Here is a 16,687-nt window from a genome sequence, read left to right on the forward strand (position 1 = left end):
AGGCTCTGGGTTGGCTCTGACAGATAAGCTGCAGATATACAGACAGAACACAGGCATCTGGCCACCAACATGGTGAATAGAGCATGGCACACACAGCTACGAATGTGGAAGAACCGACAATCCTGGAAGGCAGGAGGCCTTGTCACAGGCACGGAGCGGACGGAGGGAAAGGCAGGTCACAGTACCCTGGACTTATGCCAGTATGCTCAACTCACAGATCTAGACGAAACACCGCTTAATCCTTCCTCCTCCTGTTGAGGCCTGTTCCTTTTAACACAACTGTAGCCATTTGCATTCAGGCTCCATGTTAGTCACAAGGTGAAATTAAGGTCATAGTGATTAGTGTAACTGACACTGAAAAATGCTACTAATAAGCAAAAACAATGTGATTAAATCACTTGTACCCAGTTATCTCAGTGTTCTGAAATTCCCTTGTTCACCGCCTGACCACCATCTTTCTTACCTCACTCAGGACCAATCGGCTTAAAGGTTAGCTAACAATACTTTACCTAGTAAGCCAGCGGCTCCTCTCCTTGACCTTTAAACCTGGTTTTTCCTATAGAAAGCCTACTCTGAGAGCAGACTGGTGCCACAGTTGGGCTTTTCCTTCTCATGGACCTGGACTTCCATATTATAATGTGCGTTCACAAAACTATTCTTGCTTAACTGAGATTGGTGTACATATGGTTTGTGTGGCAATTTCCTAATCCCCAACATCTTCCTTGCTTTTCTGAGACAGGATTTCTGCAGCCTAGGCTATCCTCTAACTCAAGATAATTCTCCTGCCTCAGCCTCCCAAGTCCTATGATTGTTATAGATGAGCCACCACACTGGGTTAAAGAGGTTACTTTCATTCCCTAGTGTTAGTCAGAATATTAATATTCATAGAAACATTTATTTCAAAAGCTCTAGGTGTAGTTTTAGGTAGGTGTTGCTTTGTATACCTCCACCCCATTTATTAAGCCAAAAAAACTTCAAGAATTTCAAGTTCATAAACTTAACTCAACCAGAGAGACAAGGGGACAGCATGGCTCACAGTCACATCTCCCGCACAGCGCACGTGCTGTTGTGGTGTGGGCTTTCTTCCCATGTTTCCGAGTCTCTAGAGTCTCCAAGGCGGCTGGTTTAGTATCCTAGTTCTAAGGGCTGCTGCTCTCTCTGCTGCACAGGAAGTGGAGTCAAACTCCCAGGTTCCTCTCTTGCAGGAGAGCTGAGCCATCTAAAAGGTGGGGCAATCTGCTTAAAGGAGGAACCCCAGCATCAACTGGCCTTATCGGATCAACTGCTGCAGAAGGTCTTTACCTAAGGGATGGCAAGTCCTTGAAGATATCCTAAGTGGCCTCTGCCGAGGGTTTATCCAGGAAGAAGCCGTCCGGCCGCCTGCCTTGAGTTACATTTCTAAGAGCTGCTCCATTTCCTCTAGGATTATTGTGAAGTCACTGGCTTCGTCCTTACATAAGGTTTGCTGTTCCAGGAACTGGACACTCTCCTCTTCTTTCAGCTTCAACTTCACCTTCAAGGCCTGAAAGGGAAATCATCCCAGAGGGAAACCCATAATAAAACTCTTATAAGAAAGACAGCACCTGGACCAGACCACTAGACCCGTGCTACATAGAGGGGGATGACCCCAGTACCAGACAGCATCTTACTTCCCACCTTAAAATTTATCTGTGCTGGCTCGGGGAATTTCCCCACTCTGTATTTAAACTGGAACAATGAAACCGGCTGTGTCTCCTGCCCCACCGTTTGTCTGACAATCTAAAGGAGTCCAAGAATCTCACCATGTAGATCAGGCTTCAACTTACGCAGACCCCTGCCTCTGTGATAGAAGGTGTGTGCTACCGTGCCTGGCTTTTAAATTATCTTTTCTTGTTCATTTGTGTGTGTGTGTGTGTGTGTGTGTGTGTGTGTGTGTGTGGATACCCTTGGATATCCATGGAGAGGAGAGAAACAAAAGGGCATCAGATCCCTAGAGCTGGAGTTATGAAGGCATGAGCTACAGAGTGTAGAACTTGGGGCCTTTGCAGGAACAGCAAGCACTCTCAACCGCTGACTGTCCCTCTAGCCCTACAATCTGGACAGTTTGCTCAGGTCTCCTGAGAAGAGCTTTTTAGCATGGATTTCAGTCTCAGCTCTCTGAGCACACTGTGGTGTGGCCCATGGGAGGTGTGGAGACTTTGCTCCCCTGGGCCTTGCAATGGTTTTATCCCCAGGAACCTTTCTAGGGTCCTCAGGAACATAGAACGAATTTGTGAAAGAAAAGCATCTAAAAAAAAAAAAAAAAAAAGGGATTCAGTACTAAGTCTGGGACTTTAGTTACCAATGGCATGCCAGTGAGGACAGCGCGAGGACGTGTGAGGACAGCGTGAGGTATTATCCTAGGGAAACTGAATTTTCTATATTAGATATGTAACTCTTCTATAAATCTAAAATTATTTCAAAATAGTTCATTAAAAACAAACAAGTATACTGGGCCCGGTGCTATGGGCTGCCTTCTATGGCACATGTGGGACTTACCCACCTTACCCCAAGTCGTACCAGCTGTTGTTGTCCCTGCTGGGCGCCCTGGCCCTGTTCCCACCCCGACCTCAACCCTAGGCAGACCCTTGCCTTCATCCTTTTTGCCCAGCTATGTGAATGGTTCCATCGATTGGGACGTCAATCGTGGTGAGCTCTGATGGGCTGCTTGCAGGGAGCCCAGACTGGAGTGTAGTCTCTGTCTTGGACTCCTCCAGAATGGAAGGAGGGAGTTGAGCCTTAACCTAGTCTGATCTAGGAGTGTGTTATTTATTATATCCCTAGAGAGTTGATCCTTGTTGCTCCGTGGCTGCTGACCCGAGTCAGCCCTACCCGGGCAGGGAGCCCTGGTCATTTGATGTCCCCCCTTCTCCATCTTTGTCCCCAACTCAGGACTGTAGGAGCCGTCCCTTTCCCCTCAGCCTCTTCCTCCCCAAGGAGCAAAGTCATAACATGGTGAGGGCCACTCCTGACTTGGGGGTTTGTATTCCCAGAACTGCAACCATGGTAGGGAGTGGGTTGGCTCTCAGCTCTGCAGTTCTTGGAGGCAGGGGCAGTCACACACACACACACACACACACGTACACACACACACACACGTACACACACAAGCCAAACATGATCCAGGCAAGGATGGGGGGATGGGGGCAGGTGAAATCGCTCCAAGGGTAAAGGTGCCTGCCACCAAGCCTAATAACCTGAGTTTGAGTCCCATGAACTGGGGCATGGACGCACTATGCACCCACATACATTCACACCGAACTGTAATAGGAAGGCAGGGGAACTGGAGATGTCTTTGCAGTTGACTATCCCTTGCTCCTTCAGACGACTAAAGTTCAGTTTTTAGTACCCGTGGCAGGTACCTTACCAATGTCTATGACTAGCTCTAAGGCGTCTGAAGTCATCTTATGTCTCCCATGGGTACCTGCGCATACATGACATACATTCACAGAGACACAGAAGTAAAAATAAATGTTAAAAAAATAAGTAAATAAAAAGCAAGCCAAGCATGGTGGCTCACGCCTATAATCCCCATGAAGAGGATCATACTGGGGCTGGATCTCTGGGACAGGGAAAAAGAAAAGAGGAAGGAAGGATAAACCAGAGAGGTGTCTCAGCAGTTCAATGGCTGCTCCTGCAAAGCTGACCCAGGTTCAGCTTGCAGTGCCTAACACGGAGGCTCACAACTGCCTGTAACCCAGCTCTAACCTCCATGGACACTGTCACAGTCTGTACATGTGCACACGTAGGCAGAGCATACTCTAAAAGGGAAGAGTAGGAAGAACGATTTCCCCGAATCCCTACGCTGTGGTGAAATGGCAGGTGCTGCCATGGGTGTGTCGGCCTTTACCTGTAGCTCCTCCATCTGTTTCTTGGCGGTTTCATTGAAAACCTTCAGTTCGTCTTTCAAAGTTTCGAGCAGCAGCTAAGAGTAAAGAATATACACAGAGTTGAGCTGGGTGTGGTGGCACAAGCCTTAGTCCCAACACTTGGGAGGCAGAGACAGATGGAGATCTCTGAGTTCAAAGCCAGCTTGGCCTACTTAGTGTGTTCCAAGATGGTGGAGACTATGTAGTGAGACCCTATTTCAAAAGTAAGAGAGGTAAGAGAGGTAAGAAAGGAGAGGGGGGATGGGAGATGTGTGTGCATGAGCACGCGCGCGCACACACACACACACACACACAAAGAGACACAGAGAGACAGACACATAGATTAGATAAACACACAGACAGACAGACAGACAGACATGAATTAGATGGTGGCTATCATCCTTTCCGTTCATGACTGATCTGAAGCGCTGATCCCAGGCCACTGGAGAGCCAGATTCTGAATGGGCACTGCTCTTAGGAACTGTTTCTCTTTGCCATAGACTCCTTTATCTAGCGCAGTGAGATTCCCTACATCTAATCCAATAACCCATCCTTTATCCCGGCAGTCTCAGCAGTCCAGTCCCAAGAAGCTTGCTTTCTTACTACAGGCTCGCTCCTTGAGGTATCAAATTTATCAAATTTACAGTGTGCTCTGTACTGCACAGACCTCAGGAGCCAAGTCACAGCAAACTCAGAAGCAAGCCTTGGCTCTCTTGGCTGGCACCGTGATAACTGATCTTCCTTGGGGACAAGATGAGACAAGTTGGGGAGCCGTTATGCCTCGAATAATCTACCTTTCTATAGGGAAAGAACCAAAAGGAAACTATGAATTCAAACAGGCTTGGCATTACGGAGTTCTCAGCAACGGAATAGGGAAAAGATTTGGTGAAGTGCAGAAGAGGGAAATCAGACAGTCTCTATACAGGCTCTGCCCATCAAAAGTTTTTGTGTGTACACACACATGCATGCGTGGTGTGTCTGAAGTGCTGGCAGTCAACCTTAGATGTCAGGCATACTAGGTAAGCACTATACTCCTGAGTCATATCCCCAGATTTCTATTATATGGGTTTCTCTCTCACCTCCACCCCCTGCCCCGTGTGTGTGTGTGTGTGTTTGTACATCTGTGGCATATGCACACATACATGCAGTTATAAATTCTTGTGGAGTTCAGAGAGGTAGAGTTTGCTTTCTACCTTTAAAAATGATTTTATTGTTGCACGGCATGGCACATAGGTAGAGCTCATGGGACAACTCTGGAGTGGATTCTTTTCATCCACCTTTCCCTTCCAGGGATCAAATTCAGTGCTTGTGTGGCAAGGACCTTAATCCACCGACCAGCCATCTTAAGCCTCTGACCACCCTCCCCCTCCAACCTAAAACATTAAAAAAAAAAAAATCTAATGTGCATGTGCAGACATGTGTGCATGCACGTGAGATGTGTGGAGGCCAGAGGGTGACTTGGGGAACTGGTGTTTTCCTGCCATCACTTGGGTTCTGGGATCAAACTTGTTTGTGAGACTTGCAACAAGGACTTTTACCTACTGAGTCATCTCAATAGCTCTCTACTATTTAAAAAAAACAAAACAAAACAAAACAACCATTTATTTACTTACTTGTAGGGAAGGGGAGAATTTATACCACTCTGTGGAGGTCAGAGGACAAAGTGAAGGACCCAGTCCAGGTTATCAGGCTTGGTGGCAAGACCCTTTACCTGCTCCTCCATCTCAAATGTCCATCTCCAATTTAGTTGCTGAGACAGGGTCCCTAAGTTAAGCAGCTGGTTAGGCTGGCTGGGCAATGAGCTCCAGAGATCCACCTGTTTCCTCTCCTCTACCACCCAGCTTTTACCTGGGTGCTGAGGATCTGAACCAAGGTCTTCATGCTGTGTGGCCGGCACTTTGCTAACTGAGCCCTCCCCGCAGCCCCATTCTGTGAATGTGTTTTCAGTTCACATTCACTTACAGCTACCTGAGAGGATTAAAAACCACCTTCCAAGTAAAATATGCTGTAAGTACACAGACCATTTCTCTCTACTATTATCAGGGACATCCAAAGGAAAGCATCTTAGCATCTCTGCGAAGCACAAAGCAGAGGCCTTGGATCCCGCTTGGGTGATGGGCTAGCCTGATTCCATCTTAAGATTAAAAGACACCTTGTTAAAGGTCAATATAAGTTAATTCTTGCTCTTTGTAAAACTTGGATTTGACCAGGTCTTGACTCATTTTCTGGAATTTGACATGTTCCACACCCTATACCCTAACCTCCACCCCTCCTCCCCCCAAGTTAGATGTTGTGCCAAATAATTTCTGAAATGTTCAGCCAAGTTCCTCTGTAACCAAAATTCCTCTGGACGTCCTTCGATCCTCGAAGACCCACTTTTTCGGGGGCTGCATAAGCCCCACTGTCTACATTCAGTGATATTTTCTTGAACCCTGCTGAAGGGGGCAGCCCTGTCTGAGAGAAATGAAGCTTGCATAATTTGACCAGAGAATCTGAATGATGATCTTCACTCTTACTTGGTGGGTTTAACACTGAGCCCTGGCTGAGGGCCCTACCCATCTATACCCTTGCTCTCACCATGGAGTCCGTGTGATCCGTGGTGGGTTCCTGCTTTGATGCCAGGGTCTCTTGGCCTAAAATGGATGGATAAAACAAAATGAGCCTCATGTGAGAAGACATCTTGAGCCAGAGGAGAAGCAGCCCTCCATGGACAAGCACACGTGTATTCCTGGAGAAGCCTCTTCAGTGCCTGATCCTGGAAGCTCTCCCCTGAGCACGCCTCTCATGGTTGCCCTCCAGAGCTGTGTTTTCTTCAGAGCTGCCTGGGGGTGGGGGTGGGGTTCTGATGCTAAGGTCCTGTTCCCTAATTGGTTTTTGATCTGTTAGTAGAGAAAGCCATGGGCTAACTGCTGGGTGGAAGGAATAGGTGGGACTTCTGGGGCCCTGGAGGGAAAGAAGAGAGAGACAGATGCAAGGAAGGGAGGGTTCGCCATGTTTTGGCAGCCATGTGAGGTCTTGGGAGGAGTGGGGGCCTGAGGCCGGTAGCTCCTATAGGCAGGTGGTCAGGGATGTTGGGAAGGGACTAAATGTGTCTTGCCAATTAAAGTTTAGGGCAGGTGGGAGGCACAGAGATAAGAATATTGTTAAGGGCATGCTTGCTTTTCCAGGTGGGAGACAGTATCGTCCAGCAATCGTGTCAAAGGCAAGTTGAAAGGAACAACTGTCTGAGTCTTTTATCCATGGACTCAAGGGAAGCTGAGTGGGGGCTGGTAGCTTGTCCGTTCCTGGAGCTTAGGTGGGGTAACGAAAGGCTAATAAGCCCTGAATTTTCTCAGTGCCAAACAGTACCATAAGTACTATAAACTATATAGCAAATGCTACAGCTAGCTTTCTTAAAAGTGACCCATACCCCAATTTTTAGGGGGCCCCCAAAAGGAAAATGATGCCCCAAACCAGCAGGAAGCAACTTTAAGAGTGATGCTTTCATTCCCAAGAGGTGGGATGGACGCTTCTGGTTGCTCAACGGATGATGGACATTTGTCATCACTTGAGGGGGTGGTTACAAGTTGTTATAGTCTCGATCAGGGAGAAAACAAAATGAGGGAGGTTAGAGCCAGGGATTCCTTTTTCTTTGCTCTTTCCTTTTTGTTCCCTATCTTTTTGTTTGGGGGAAAGGCGGGAGAAGGGATGAAAAGAAAAAGGAGAATAGGAATAAGGAATAAAGGATAGATTGTTGAATATACTCTTAAACTATAAAGCTGCTACAAGCAAAAAAATAAAAATCTTACATTGGTATAGATCTTTGTATACTGACACAAATTTAAGGTTATACTTGGTTACATTTGTTGAGGTTTGGTCTGTTGCTATGCACTGTCATGCTAAATTCTGTATCCCAAGGTCTAGGTGCCTCAAGATGAGTGAATTCTCACATATGCCAACTTCTGTGGTTGCAAACCTTGCTCCTTTATTTAAAACTACTGGTTGAATAAAGATACCTGTAGTTGGGCAGAAGAGAGGTTGGCAGCGCTTCCATTCCTAGGCTTGGGGTCTAAGGCACAGACCATGAAAGAAAGAGGGGAGAAGGAAGAAGGTGCCATGGGGTAGGTGGATCATAAGCTCATGTCCATGAGGGTCAGCCAGTTAGAGTGGCCCAGGCAGAATATGGCAAATGATATTTTAAGATTATTGATGAAAAAATAGACAAAATAGCATAGAGGATTGATATCTACTTAGCTCTAATGCTTTAAGGTTTATTATAAATATAAAAGTTTTGTCTTTTACTTGGGAACTAAATGATTAAAGGTGGGGTAAAAACCCCTAAATAACATTTACTGCATCATACACTGGTATAGATCTTTGTATATTGATACAGATTAGGATTATATTTGTTACAACATACTATGTATTATTTTTCAACTTTTGTTTAAGGTATTGCACTTATACAATGTTAAGAGAGAAATGTTGCAGAATATTTGATCAGACTGTGAAACCTAAGATTGTGTTGTTTACTGTTAAAGCTTGTTTTTAAGATGGGCAGTGGTGGTGCACGCCTTTAATCCCAGCACATTGGGAGGCAGAAGCAAGCGGCTTTCTGAGTTTGAGGACAGCCTGGTCTACAGAGTGAGTTCCAGGACAGCCAGGGCTACACAGAGAAACCCTGTCTCAGAAAATCAAAAAAACCCAAAAACCAAAAAACCAACAACTCTGTTTTAAGTTGAGGTATGGTTCAGCCTTAGCACACACATTTAATCTCTGGGCTGGAATACAGACATGTCCACACCTTTAATCCCAAACATTCAAGGTCAAGTTAATTTGTCGAAGGAAGCACCCAAGTTTGAAAGTGATGTCTAATTGAGTGGCAGACAAAGTGATGAATCAGAGACAGATTTGATGGAATAGATTATGCCTAACTCTCATGAGAAGAAAGAGGAAAGGGAAGCTACTTACAGGGAGACAGAGAGGAGGCAGTTTTACTGGGACAGTTGTGCAGAGACAGGTTGCAGAGAGCGAGTGAGCACGTGCGAGCTAGATACAGTTGAAGACAGAAGGAGGCAGAGAATGACAAGGATCCAGAACTTTAGAATAGACTGCCAGAGTTAGTTTAAGGTCAAGCAGAGCAATTCAGGAGAAAGCAAAAGAAACCAGATTGAATCAGTCAACTTTGAGAAGAGTTTTGAGCCAAAAACAGTTGAGTTGACCAGCCAGCAAGAGTTCAGAAAGAATTAGGAAGCTTATTCAGCAGTAAGTCTCAGAGGCTGAAAATATTCTAGGTCTTGATAAGATTGTATGGAGGCTAGAAGCTTCCAGGGCTAGGCAGAAGAGGCAGAGGTTAGCAGACAGAGGCAATAATCTTTAGAGACAATAATTACTTATAGGAGAATAAAAGTTGTGTTTACATAGATGGTCTTCAAAAACCTCAGAAATCCAGAGAATATGACATTTAAAGATGTTTTATCATTGAAAGGTTTTCATGACAATGAGACAGGTCTACTTCTGGCAGCACCCCCATTTCTACTTCAAGGAAGATAAGTATTAAAGAACCTCCCTATGGAGTTTGCTTCACATGTAGCAAGCTGGCCACTGGATAAGAAGCTGCCCTGCTTTAACCGCTGACAGCATGCTGTCCAAACCAGACAAAGGAGGCATAGGGAAGTCGACTGCTTAGCTTTGCCAAGACAGGGTAAGCAGTCCTTTATATTTCCTGCTTTACAGAAAAGTCTGCCAGATATACTGAGCCAGAAGGGTGAAGATGGATCGATAAGAGTCTATTCTCTGCTCTGCTTCTTTTTGGAGAAACTTTGTCTACAGGAAATACCCGTGCTGGTTTTCATTTTGCTTACAATACACAAAACTACTTTAAAAATCAGGCCTTAGAAGTCATTCCCTTTGATAACTTTGATGGCTTGAATGGGAATGGCCCACACAGACTCATTATCTGAATGCTTAGTGTGATGGTTTGTATATCCTTGGACCAGGGAGTGGCACATCTGAAGGTGTGGCCTTGTTGGAATAGGTGTGACCTGGTTGGAATGGGTGTGTCACTGTGGGTGTGGGTATAAGATCCTCACCCTAGTTGCCTGGAAGTCAGTCTTCCACTAGCAGGCTTTGGATGAAGACATAGAACTCTCAGCTCCTCCTGTGCCATGCCTGCCTGGATACTGCCATGCTCCCACCTTGATGATAATGGACTGAACCTCTGAACCTGTAAGCCAGCCCCAATTTAATGTTGTTTTTTATAAGACTTGCCTTGGTCATGGTGTCTGTTCACAGCAGTAAAACCCTAACTAAGACACTTAGTTACCAGAAATGGCACTGTTTGAGAAGGATTAGGAGGTGTGGCCTTGTTGGGGGAGGTGTGTCTTTGGAGTGGACTTTGAGGTTTCAAAAGCCCATGCCAAAGCACAGTCAGTCAGTCTGTCTGTCTGTCCATCTCTCCTTTATTTCCCCTTACTTCTCCCCCTCCTTTTTCCCTCCCCGCCTCCCTCCAGATCAGGATGTATCTCTCAGCTTCTGTTCTGGTGCCTGCCTGAATGTCACCATGCCTCTAGTCACGATGCGGGCTTAGCTTCTGAAACTGTAAGTAAACTCCCCAAATTAAATGCTTCCTTTTATGAGTTGCCTCAGTCACAGCAATAGAACTAAGATACTATCAGTGTATGTGCACCTTAAAAAGAGTGGGCCTTTTAACTCCAGCACCTAGGAGGCTGAAGCACTAAGATCCAAAGTTCAAGGTCAGCCTGGATTACCTAGTAAAAACTTGTCTCAAACCCTCCCCCCACTCCGCCACCCCCCCACAAAATTTAGTACCAGGAGATTTAATACCTTCTTCTGGACCCTAAGGGCACCAGGTATGCATGGAGTACACACACATATATATGTAGGCAAAACATTCTCATAAAATAAAGTCTTTAAAAAGAGAAACAAAAAACTTGCCCAACCACCAACCCTAAGATTGTATCTGTGGGTGTAATAAACCTTAGCATGTGGCGGCCCTGGGTTCCAGTTCCAGTACAGAGTCAGCTTTCCTTAACCCAAAGAGGTCAAAGCCCCATTCTTGGACAGTCTCTGGCTCTTCAGTCCAGCCTGAGGTTATCTTAAAGCCTTTGGACAAATTCCCTTCTTGGGGGTATAGTATTGGGGATAGGACCCAAGATCTCAAGACTATATCCTAAATACATATTCTTCCACTGAGCTATATACCCTTACCCAGGCATCCCATTGCAGGAACTGGGATAAAGCCAACTTAGGAGCTGTTGAGACTGAATTCTCCCTCCTGTCACCTGAGCAAATTACCTTGTAAGTTACCTTCTCTACCGCCCTGGTGAAAGAGTTAATTACTGGACACCTGAACTCTCCATGAACTCTTCAGCTCAGAGTTCTCTTACCCCTCCCATCCAGAGATAGTTCCCGGAGCACTCCTGAACTTTTTACCCCAAGGTACCCCCTCCCAATTGGAAACTGCTCCAGGAACATTTTTTAGATAAGGGGTCTCCTGGAAAAAACCTAGTCCTACCCCTCCCAACTGAAGACTATGCCAAGAACATTTTTGAGATAGGGGCCTCCTGGTACTGTCCCAGAATGTTCCAATAGATCGAGTACATTGCCAAAATATAGGACACGACCCCTTGGTTATGTAAAGCCCCTTGGCAGAACACCTTGGTGACGTAAAACTTGTACTTTTTACCTGACTATTTCCTATAAAAGCTTGTGAAAAGTTTGGGCTAATTGCCGAATCTCCTCTGCGAGTTTCGACCCCAGATATCTGGTATATGTGCTTTTTATGTTCTTTCTTGTCATTGCTATATTAAATCTTACTCTCTATACATCTTAAGTTCGGTCTCAGTGTCTTCTTGGGTGCGCGGCTGACCCGAGGCTTGAGTAAGTGCCTCCCTTTGGGAGTTTTGGAGTCTTTCATTTGGTGCATTGGCCGGGAATCAGCGCGTTTACCCAGAAGTCCTGGACCCGCTCAGAAGTAAGATTTACTGTTCTGCTTTGGTCTGGTGTCTGTGTTCTGTTAATTTCTGAGAGGCCAGGAAGGCCATTCTGTATGAGCGATCGCTGTTCTGGTTTTGCGTGACGCTCTGTGCTCAGTAGGAGCACCAGAGATCGCACTCCGGGAGGGAATGCGAAGTGGGTAAGGAGCAGACGTGCCCAGGTGCCCACCGTCCGATCTGCCCCTGGGAGACGTCCCAGGTGAGATAGGGGAGGACTAAGGACGCTTAGTGGACCCCTCTGTGCGAGATCGTGGGTTCGAGTCCCACCTCGTGCTTCAGGTCGCGAGATCGTGGGTTCGAGTCCCACCTCGTGCTTTGGTTTTTTTCTTTTTGTCTCAGTCTCGTGTCTGCTTTTGTCGTGTCCACTCTTGTTGTGTCTCTTGTAAATTATTCTAGAAATGGGACAGTCTGCTGGGTGTGTAGGTGTGGAACTGCTGCATTTGTGTATTCTGAGATTGTGGGTTTATTCTGGCAGTGGCTGTGGGAGGACGACTGTCTATGGCCTCACGGTCCGCACCCCAAGAGAGATGTTCCAAGGGAGACCCTGGAAGGAGTGCCCAGGGTACAGAACAGTCAAAAAGACCTGGCTGTTGCCTGGCAGAGTGAAAGGGAGAGAGTGTTCTCTCTGCCAGAGCGGGAGTGAATGTGGAATCCGACCCCGTCAGAAAAAAGTGTTTGGCTGGTTGTGTAAGTCCAAGCGTGGACGAGTGTGCTTGTTTGTGGCCACATGACAAGACTGTGTGTGTGTGTGTGTGTGTTAACCCTTTGTCGACTGTAGACTTGGACTGACGTCAGGACAAAATTTGTCAGCAATGGTTTTAAAAAAGGAAAAAAAGAGAAAAAAGAACCATCAGGCCGGTCTTGCCCACTGCGCTCTCGGCGAGGCAGTGCCAGCGGCTCGCAGCGGGCGGGCAGCGCCGGCCAGCCTGGCTGCGGGGCCATCGAGGGGCAAGACCAGCTGCCACCGGCCGACAAACGCAGCACACGGTCCGCACTCGGCTGGGGAGCCCCAGGCTGCTCAAAAGAGCTCTGAAATGCAGAGCTGGGCTAAAGATTTCCGGCTTTGGTGGCGCAGTTAGGGCTTTGATAGCAGCAGTGGTGCTGAGGTTCTGGCTTCTGCAGGCACGGCAGAAGCAGAGGCTGTCTGTGCCCCGAGTTGTGAAATGCTGATAGTGAGTGCAGCGGCCTGCCGGCCCCCGCCTGCCGGTCCCGGAGTGGCCGTGAAGCCTGCCACAGCTGGGGAGGGGCCGACTACAGCCGCCGTCCCTCCTTTGGCCCCCCCAGAGTCTGCCCGCACTCCCTTGTGCCTGCCTGGCTGCGTGCTCCCTCCCCAAAGACAGTGCAGAGAGCACAGGGCGTCTATCAGGTAGTTAAATAGTTAAATTGCTGCCTCTGCCTGCCTGCCAGCGTTTGTTTGCCACTCCCAGGAGTTTACGCCGCATTCCGGCGCGTAGCGGAGACTCCGCTCTGGGCTCTTCGCATCAAAGGGTTTGTTTTCAGCCTTTGCCTGCCTCTTGGGTGGGAGAAAGGCTCATTCTCCTGCCCCCTGTATCCTGTCTCTTGTTAACAGAGAAAAAAAATTGTGTTCATTTTGAAATATCAGTGGTCTGATGTGAAAACTGCACTCCCTTCTCTGCCCCATGTGTTTTCTCTTCTCAGGCACTGCCCTGAGCTGTGTGAGTTTGTTCTAAGCTCCGGTGAGGGAGACATACAAGGTAAGGAGCACCTGACTGCCAGGCTCTGTTGAGGGTCTCATGTCTGTGGGACTAGAAAATGTCCCATTAATCTGACCTAGGTTATGAAAAGTTACAAAAGTTAAGTGACAGAATATAGATGTAATAATTAGATCCATTGCAGTTAAGAAACAGGAGCAAAGAGAGATAAATGACAAAGATTAGAACTTAGCACAGTGATACTTGCTAATAATACTAGCACTTAGAGATGATCTGTAAGAAATAAGGAGCCAGAAAATTTTCAAAAAAAGATAAGAGAAATGAAATGCTGGTCACAAAAGTCAGGGAGACTAGAAAACTTAGTACCTGGCAACAAAAGCAAGCCTTTGGCTAAAGATCAAAGTGTTTACTGTCCTAACAAAAAGAAGAAGAGCCCCCCCTCAAGACAAAACCCTTCACCTGTTTGTGGCTGAAAGTAAAGAGATAGCAGAAGGGGTGCTAACACAGAAGCTGAGTCCTTAAAAGAGACTGTGTTTTCATATTCCTCCACTAACCAATGCAAAGCAAGTTTAAAAGGTTCCTGGACACTGCAGGCCTTTGCAGACTGTGGATTCCAGGTTTTGCTGAATTAAAAAGATGAACAGCCCTTCGTATAAGAAATAAAGAACAACCTTGGATGGCCTTAGATGCTATTGAGACTGCCCTAATGTTGTCCCCAACTTTGGGACTCCTAAATGTGACTGAGAACAAAAGTATTGCCAAAGAGGTTCTTACTCAGAAATTGGGACCCTAAAAGACCAGTGGCACTTGAAAAATTAGACCTGGTGACTGAGGGATGGCCTGCTTGTCTGCATATAGTGGCTTCTGGTCAGGGACACATGATTCAATTGTTTCCCTGGCTGATGGACACATTATTAGAGCATTTTGTTACCTTCGCTTCCCCTGCTAACCTGCTGAGTCTTCACCTACTCATCGAAGGAACTTTGGCTCAGAAGGCTGAACTCCTGGCGCTAACCCAAGCCCTGCGGTTGGCTGAAGGCAGAGACATCAAAGACAAAGAAAAAATTCTGGCCCTCCTAGAAGCTCCTGAATGAACTGGGTGAGTTGGGATATCGGGTATCGGCTAAGAAAGCTCAGCTATGTCGTACCGAGGTGCCGACGACGGAAAGCGGTGGCTCACCGAAGCCAAGGAAAAGGCTGTGATGCTGATCCCAACCCCCACCACCCCGCGCCACGTGAGTTTCTGGGAACGGTGGGCTTTTGCAGATTCTGGACTAAAGAAAAAGTCCCATTCACCTGGACTGAGGAACACCAAAAAGCCTTTGACAGCATAAAGGCAGCCTTGCTTGCAGCCCCCGCTCTGGCTTTGCCAGATCTGACTAAGCCTTTTACCCTACACGGATGGCAGTAGCCTCATGGTTAAAGGTAAGCGGAAGGCGGGGACAGCAGTGCAGCAGTGGACAAAAAGCAGGTGATCTAGGCCAGCAGCTTCCCTAAAGAGACTTCAGCCCAAAAAGCTGAACTTGTGGTTTTGATACAAGCTTTATAAATGACACTGACAGCGGGTATGCTTTTGCCACTGTATGGAACAATATGCAGACAAAGAAAGCTGTTGACATCTGCAGAAAAAGACGTTCTCAATATGGATAAATGATACTGCTCACATAGTCATCAAGAAGACTATTAAAGAAAATTTTTTTTCCAAGGTTCAGAGTGCCAAAAGCAATAGTTGCCCAGGTAAGTCAGGGTGTGGCCAAGCATTTAGAGGTCAAATAAAAATTACATTGTGTGTATAGACCTCAGAGCTCAGGATAGATAAAAATTAGTTTAAAACTCTAAGACGGACCTTGACAAAATTAATCGTGGAGACTGGCATGGACTTGGTGTTCCTTCCCTATGTCCTATCTCTTGATTCAGTTTTACTCTGTTTAAGATCCTTTATGAAACTCCTATGCCCATCATAGTCTCAAATGATGTGTTTAAACCTATGTTGTTAATAATGCTCTGTATGCTAAGTTAAAAGGGCTTGCAGGTGATACAGAAAAAAGTCTGGTCACAACTGGTTACAGTGAACGAGCTGGATATCCCAAGGACATCTCACCAGTTCCAGCCAGAGATCTGATCTACGTGCACCTGCGTCATGCCCAGACCCTAACTAAATTAGTTATTGAGACTGGCGGTAAAGACTGGGTGACCCTCCTTCCCTTTGTGCTTCTCAGAGTCCGAAACACACCTGGACGTTTTACTTCTTTGACTGAGTCTAGCAGGATATTGGATCCCTGTGTTGACTCTTTCTCACCCTCTGCTCTGTTTACCCATTTAAAGGCCTTGGAGGTTGTCAGAACACAGATCTGGGACCAGATCAAAGAAGCTCATGCACCTGAGACTACAGCAGTTCGGTCCTTGTCAGATGACATCGCACCGGCACTCTTGAGCTTCGGTGGAAAGGACCATATCTGATACTGTTAACAACTCCACGCCTCCCACGTCAAGAAGGCTCCTAGCCAGGGTAGAGGCAACCATGAAGACAACTGGACGGTGGCAACTACTGACAATCCTCTTAAACTTCGTTTGTGTCGTGGGGGCCACCCTAAGCCTAGGGAACGACAACCCTCTTGCCCCGATTCAACAGTCATGGGAAGTGCTTAATGGGGAGGGAAACATTGTATGGGCAATCACTGCAGCACATCCCCCTTGGACTTGGTGGCCTGATCTCACACCCGACATTTGTAAGTTAGTAGCAGGATCTCCCAATTGGGACCTCCCTGACCATACTGATCTTAGTAACCCACCCCCTGAACAGCGGTGTGTTTCAGGTGAAATAGGAAACATGTATGGGTGTTCAGGGCAGTTCTACCGAGCTAATCTTAGAGCTGCACAGTTTTATGTTTGCCCTGGTCAGGGTCAAAACAAAGAGCTTCAACAAAAATGTGGGGGGGCATCAGATTACTTCTGTGGCAAATGGACATGTGAAACGACAGGGGATGCCTACTGGAAGCCTTCCTCTGACTGGGATCTAATCACGGTAAAACGAGGTAGTGGTTATGATAAGCCATATCAAGGAGAAAGAGATCCCCATAAATATCCAAACTATGGCAACCTCCATCCAAATGAGGCCGCCATAGGAGCTTAT

The 16,687-nt window shown here is 46.7% G+C and overlaps 1 protein-coding gene across 2 annotated transcripts in view; it reads right to left on the reverse strand.

Annotated features, from left to right (window-relative positions):
* Positions 1-875: 875 nt before the first annotated feature.
* Positions 876-16,687, reverse strand: part of Knstrn (kinetochore localized astrin (SPAG5) binding protein) — a 28,165-nt gene continuing 12,353 nt past the window's right edge. Inside the window, exons 7-10 of one of the 2 annotated variants that reach the window (XR_002377337.2) lie at positions 6,465-6,520; positions 3,869-3,943; positions 1,303-1,522; positions 876-1,219 (exon numbers count right to left, since the gene is read on the reverse strand). Coding sequence is in view for 1 of the 2 variants with exons in the window: in XM_021155482.3 (XP_021011141.1) it covers positions 1,391-1,522; positions 3,869-3,943; positions 6,465-6,520 (263 nt within the window). In the remaining variant the exon portion in view is untranslated. Of the gene's footprint in view, positions 1,523-3,868; positions 3,944-6,464; positions 6,521-16,687 lie in introns of both variants that reach the window. The other variant, XM_021155482.3, reaches the window with a different exon arrangement.

This window comes from Mus caroli, unplaced genomic scaffold (genome assembly GCF_978045245.1).
Source record: "Mus caroli unplaced genomic scaffold, Mus_caroli_1 scaffold_2, whole genome shotgun sequence".
NCBI classification, from domain to species: Eukaryota; Metazoa; Chordata; class Mammalia; order Rodentia; family Muridae; genus Mus; species Mus caroli.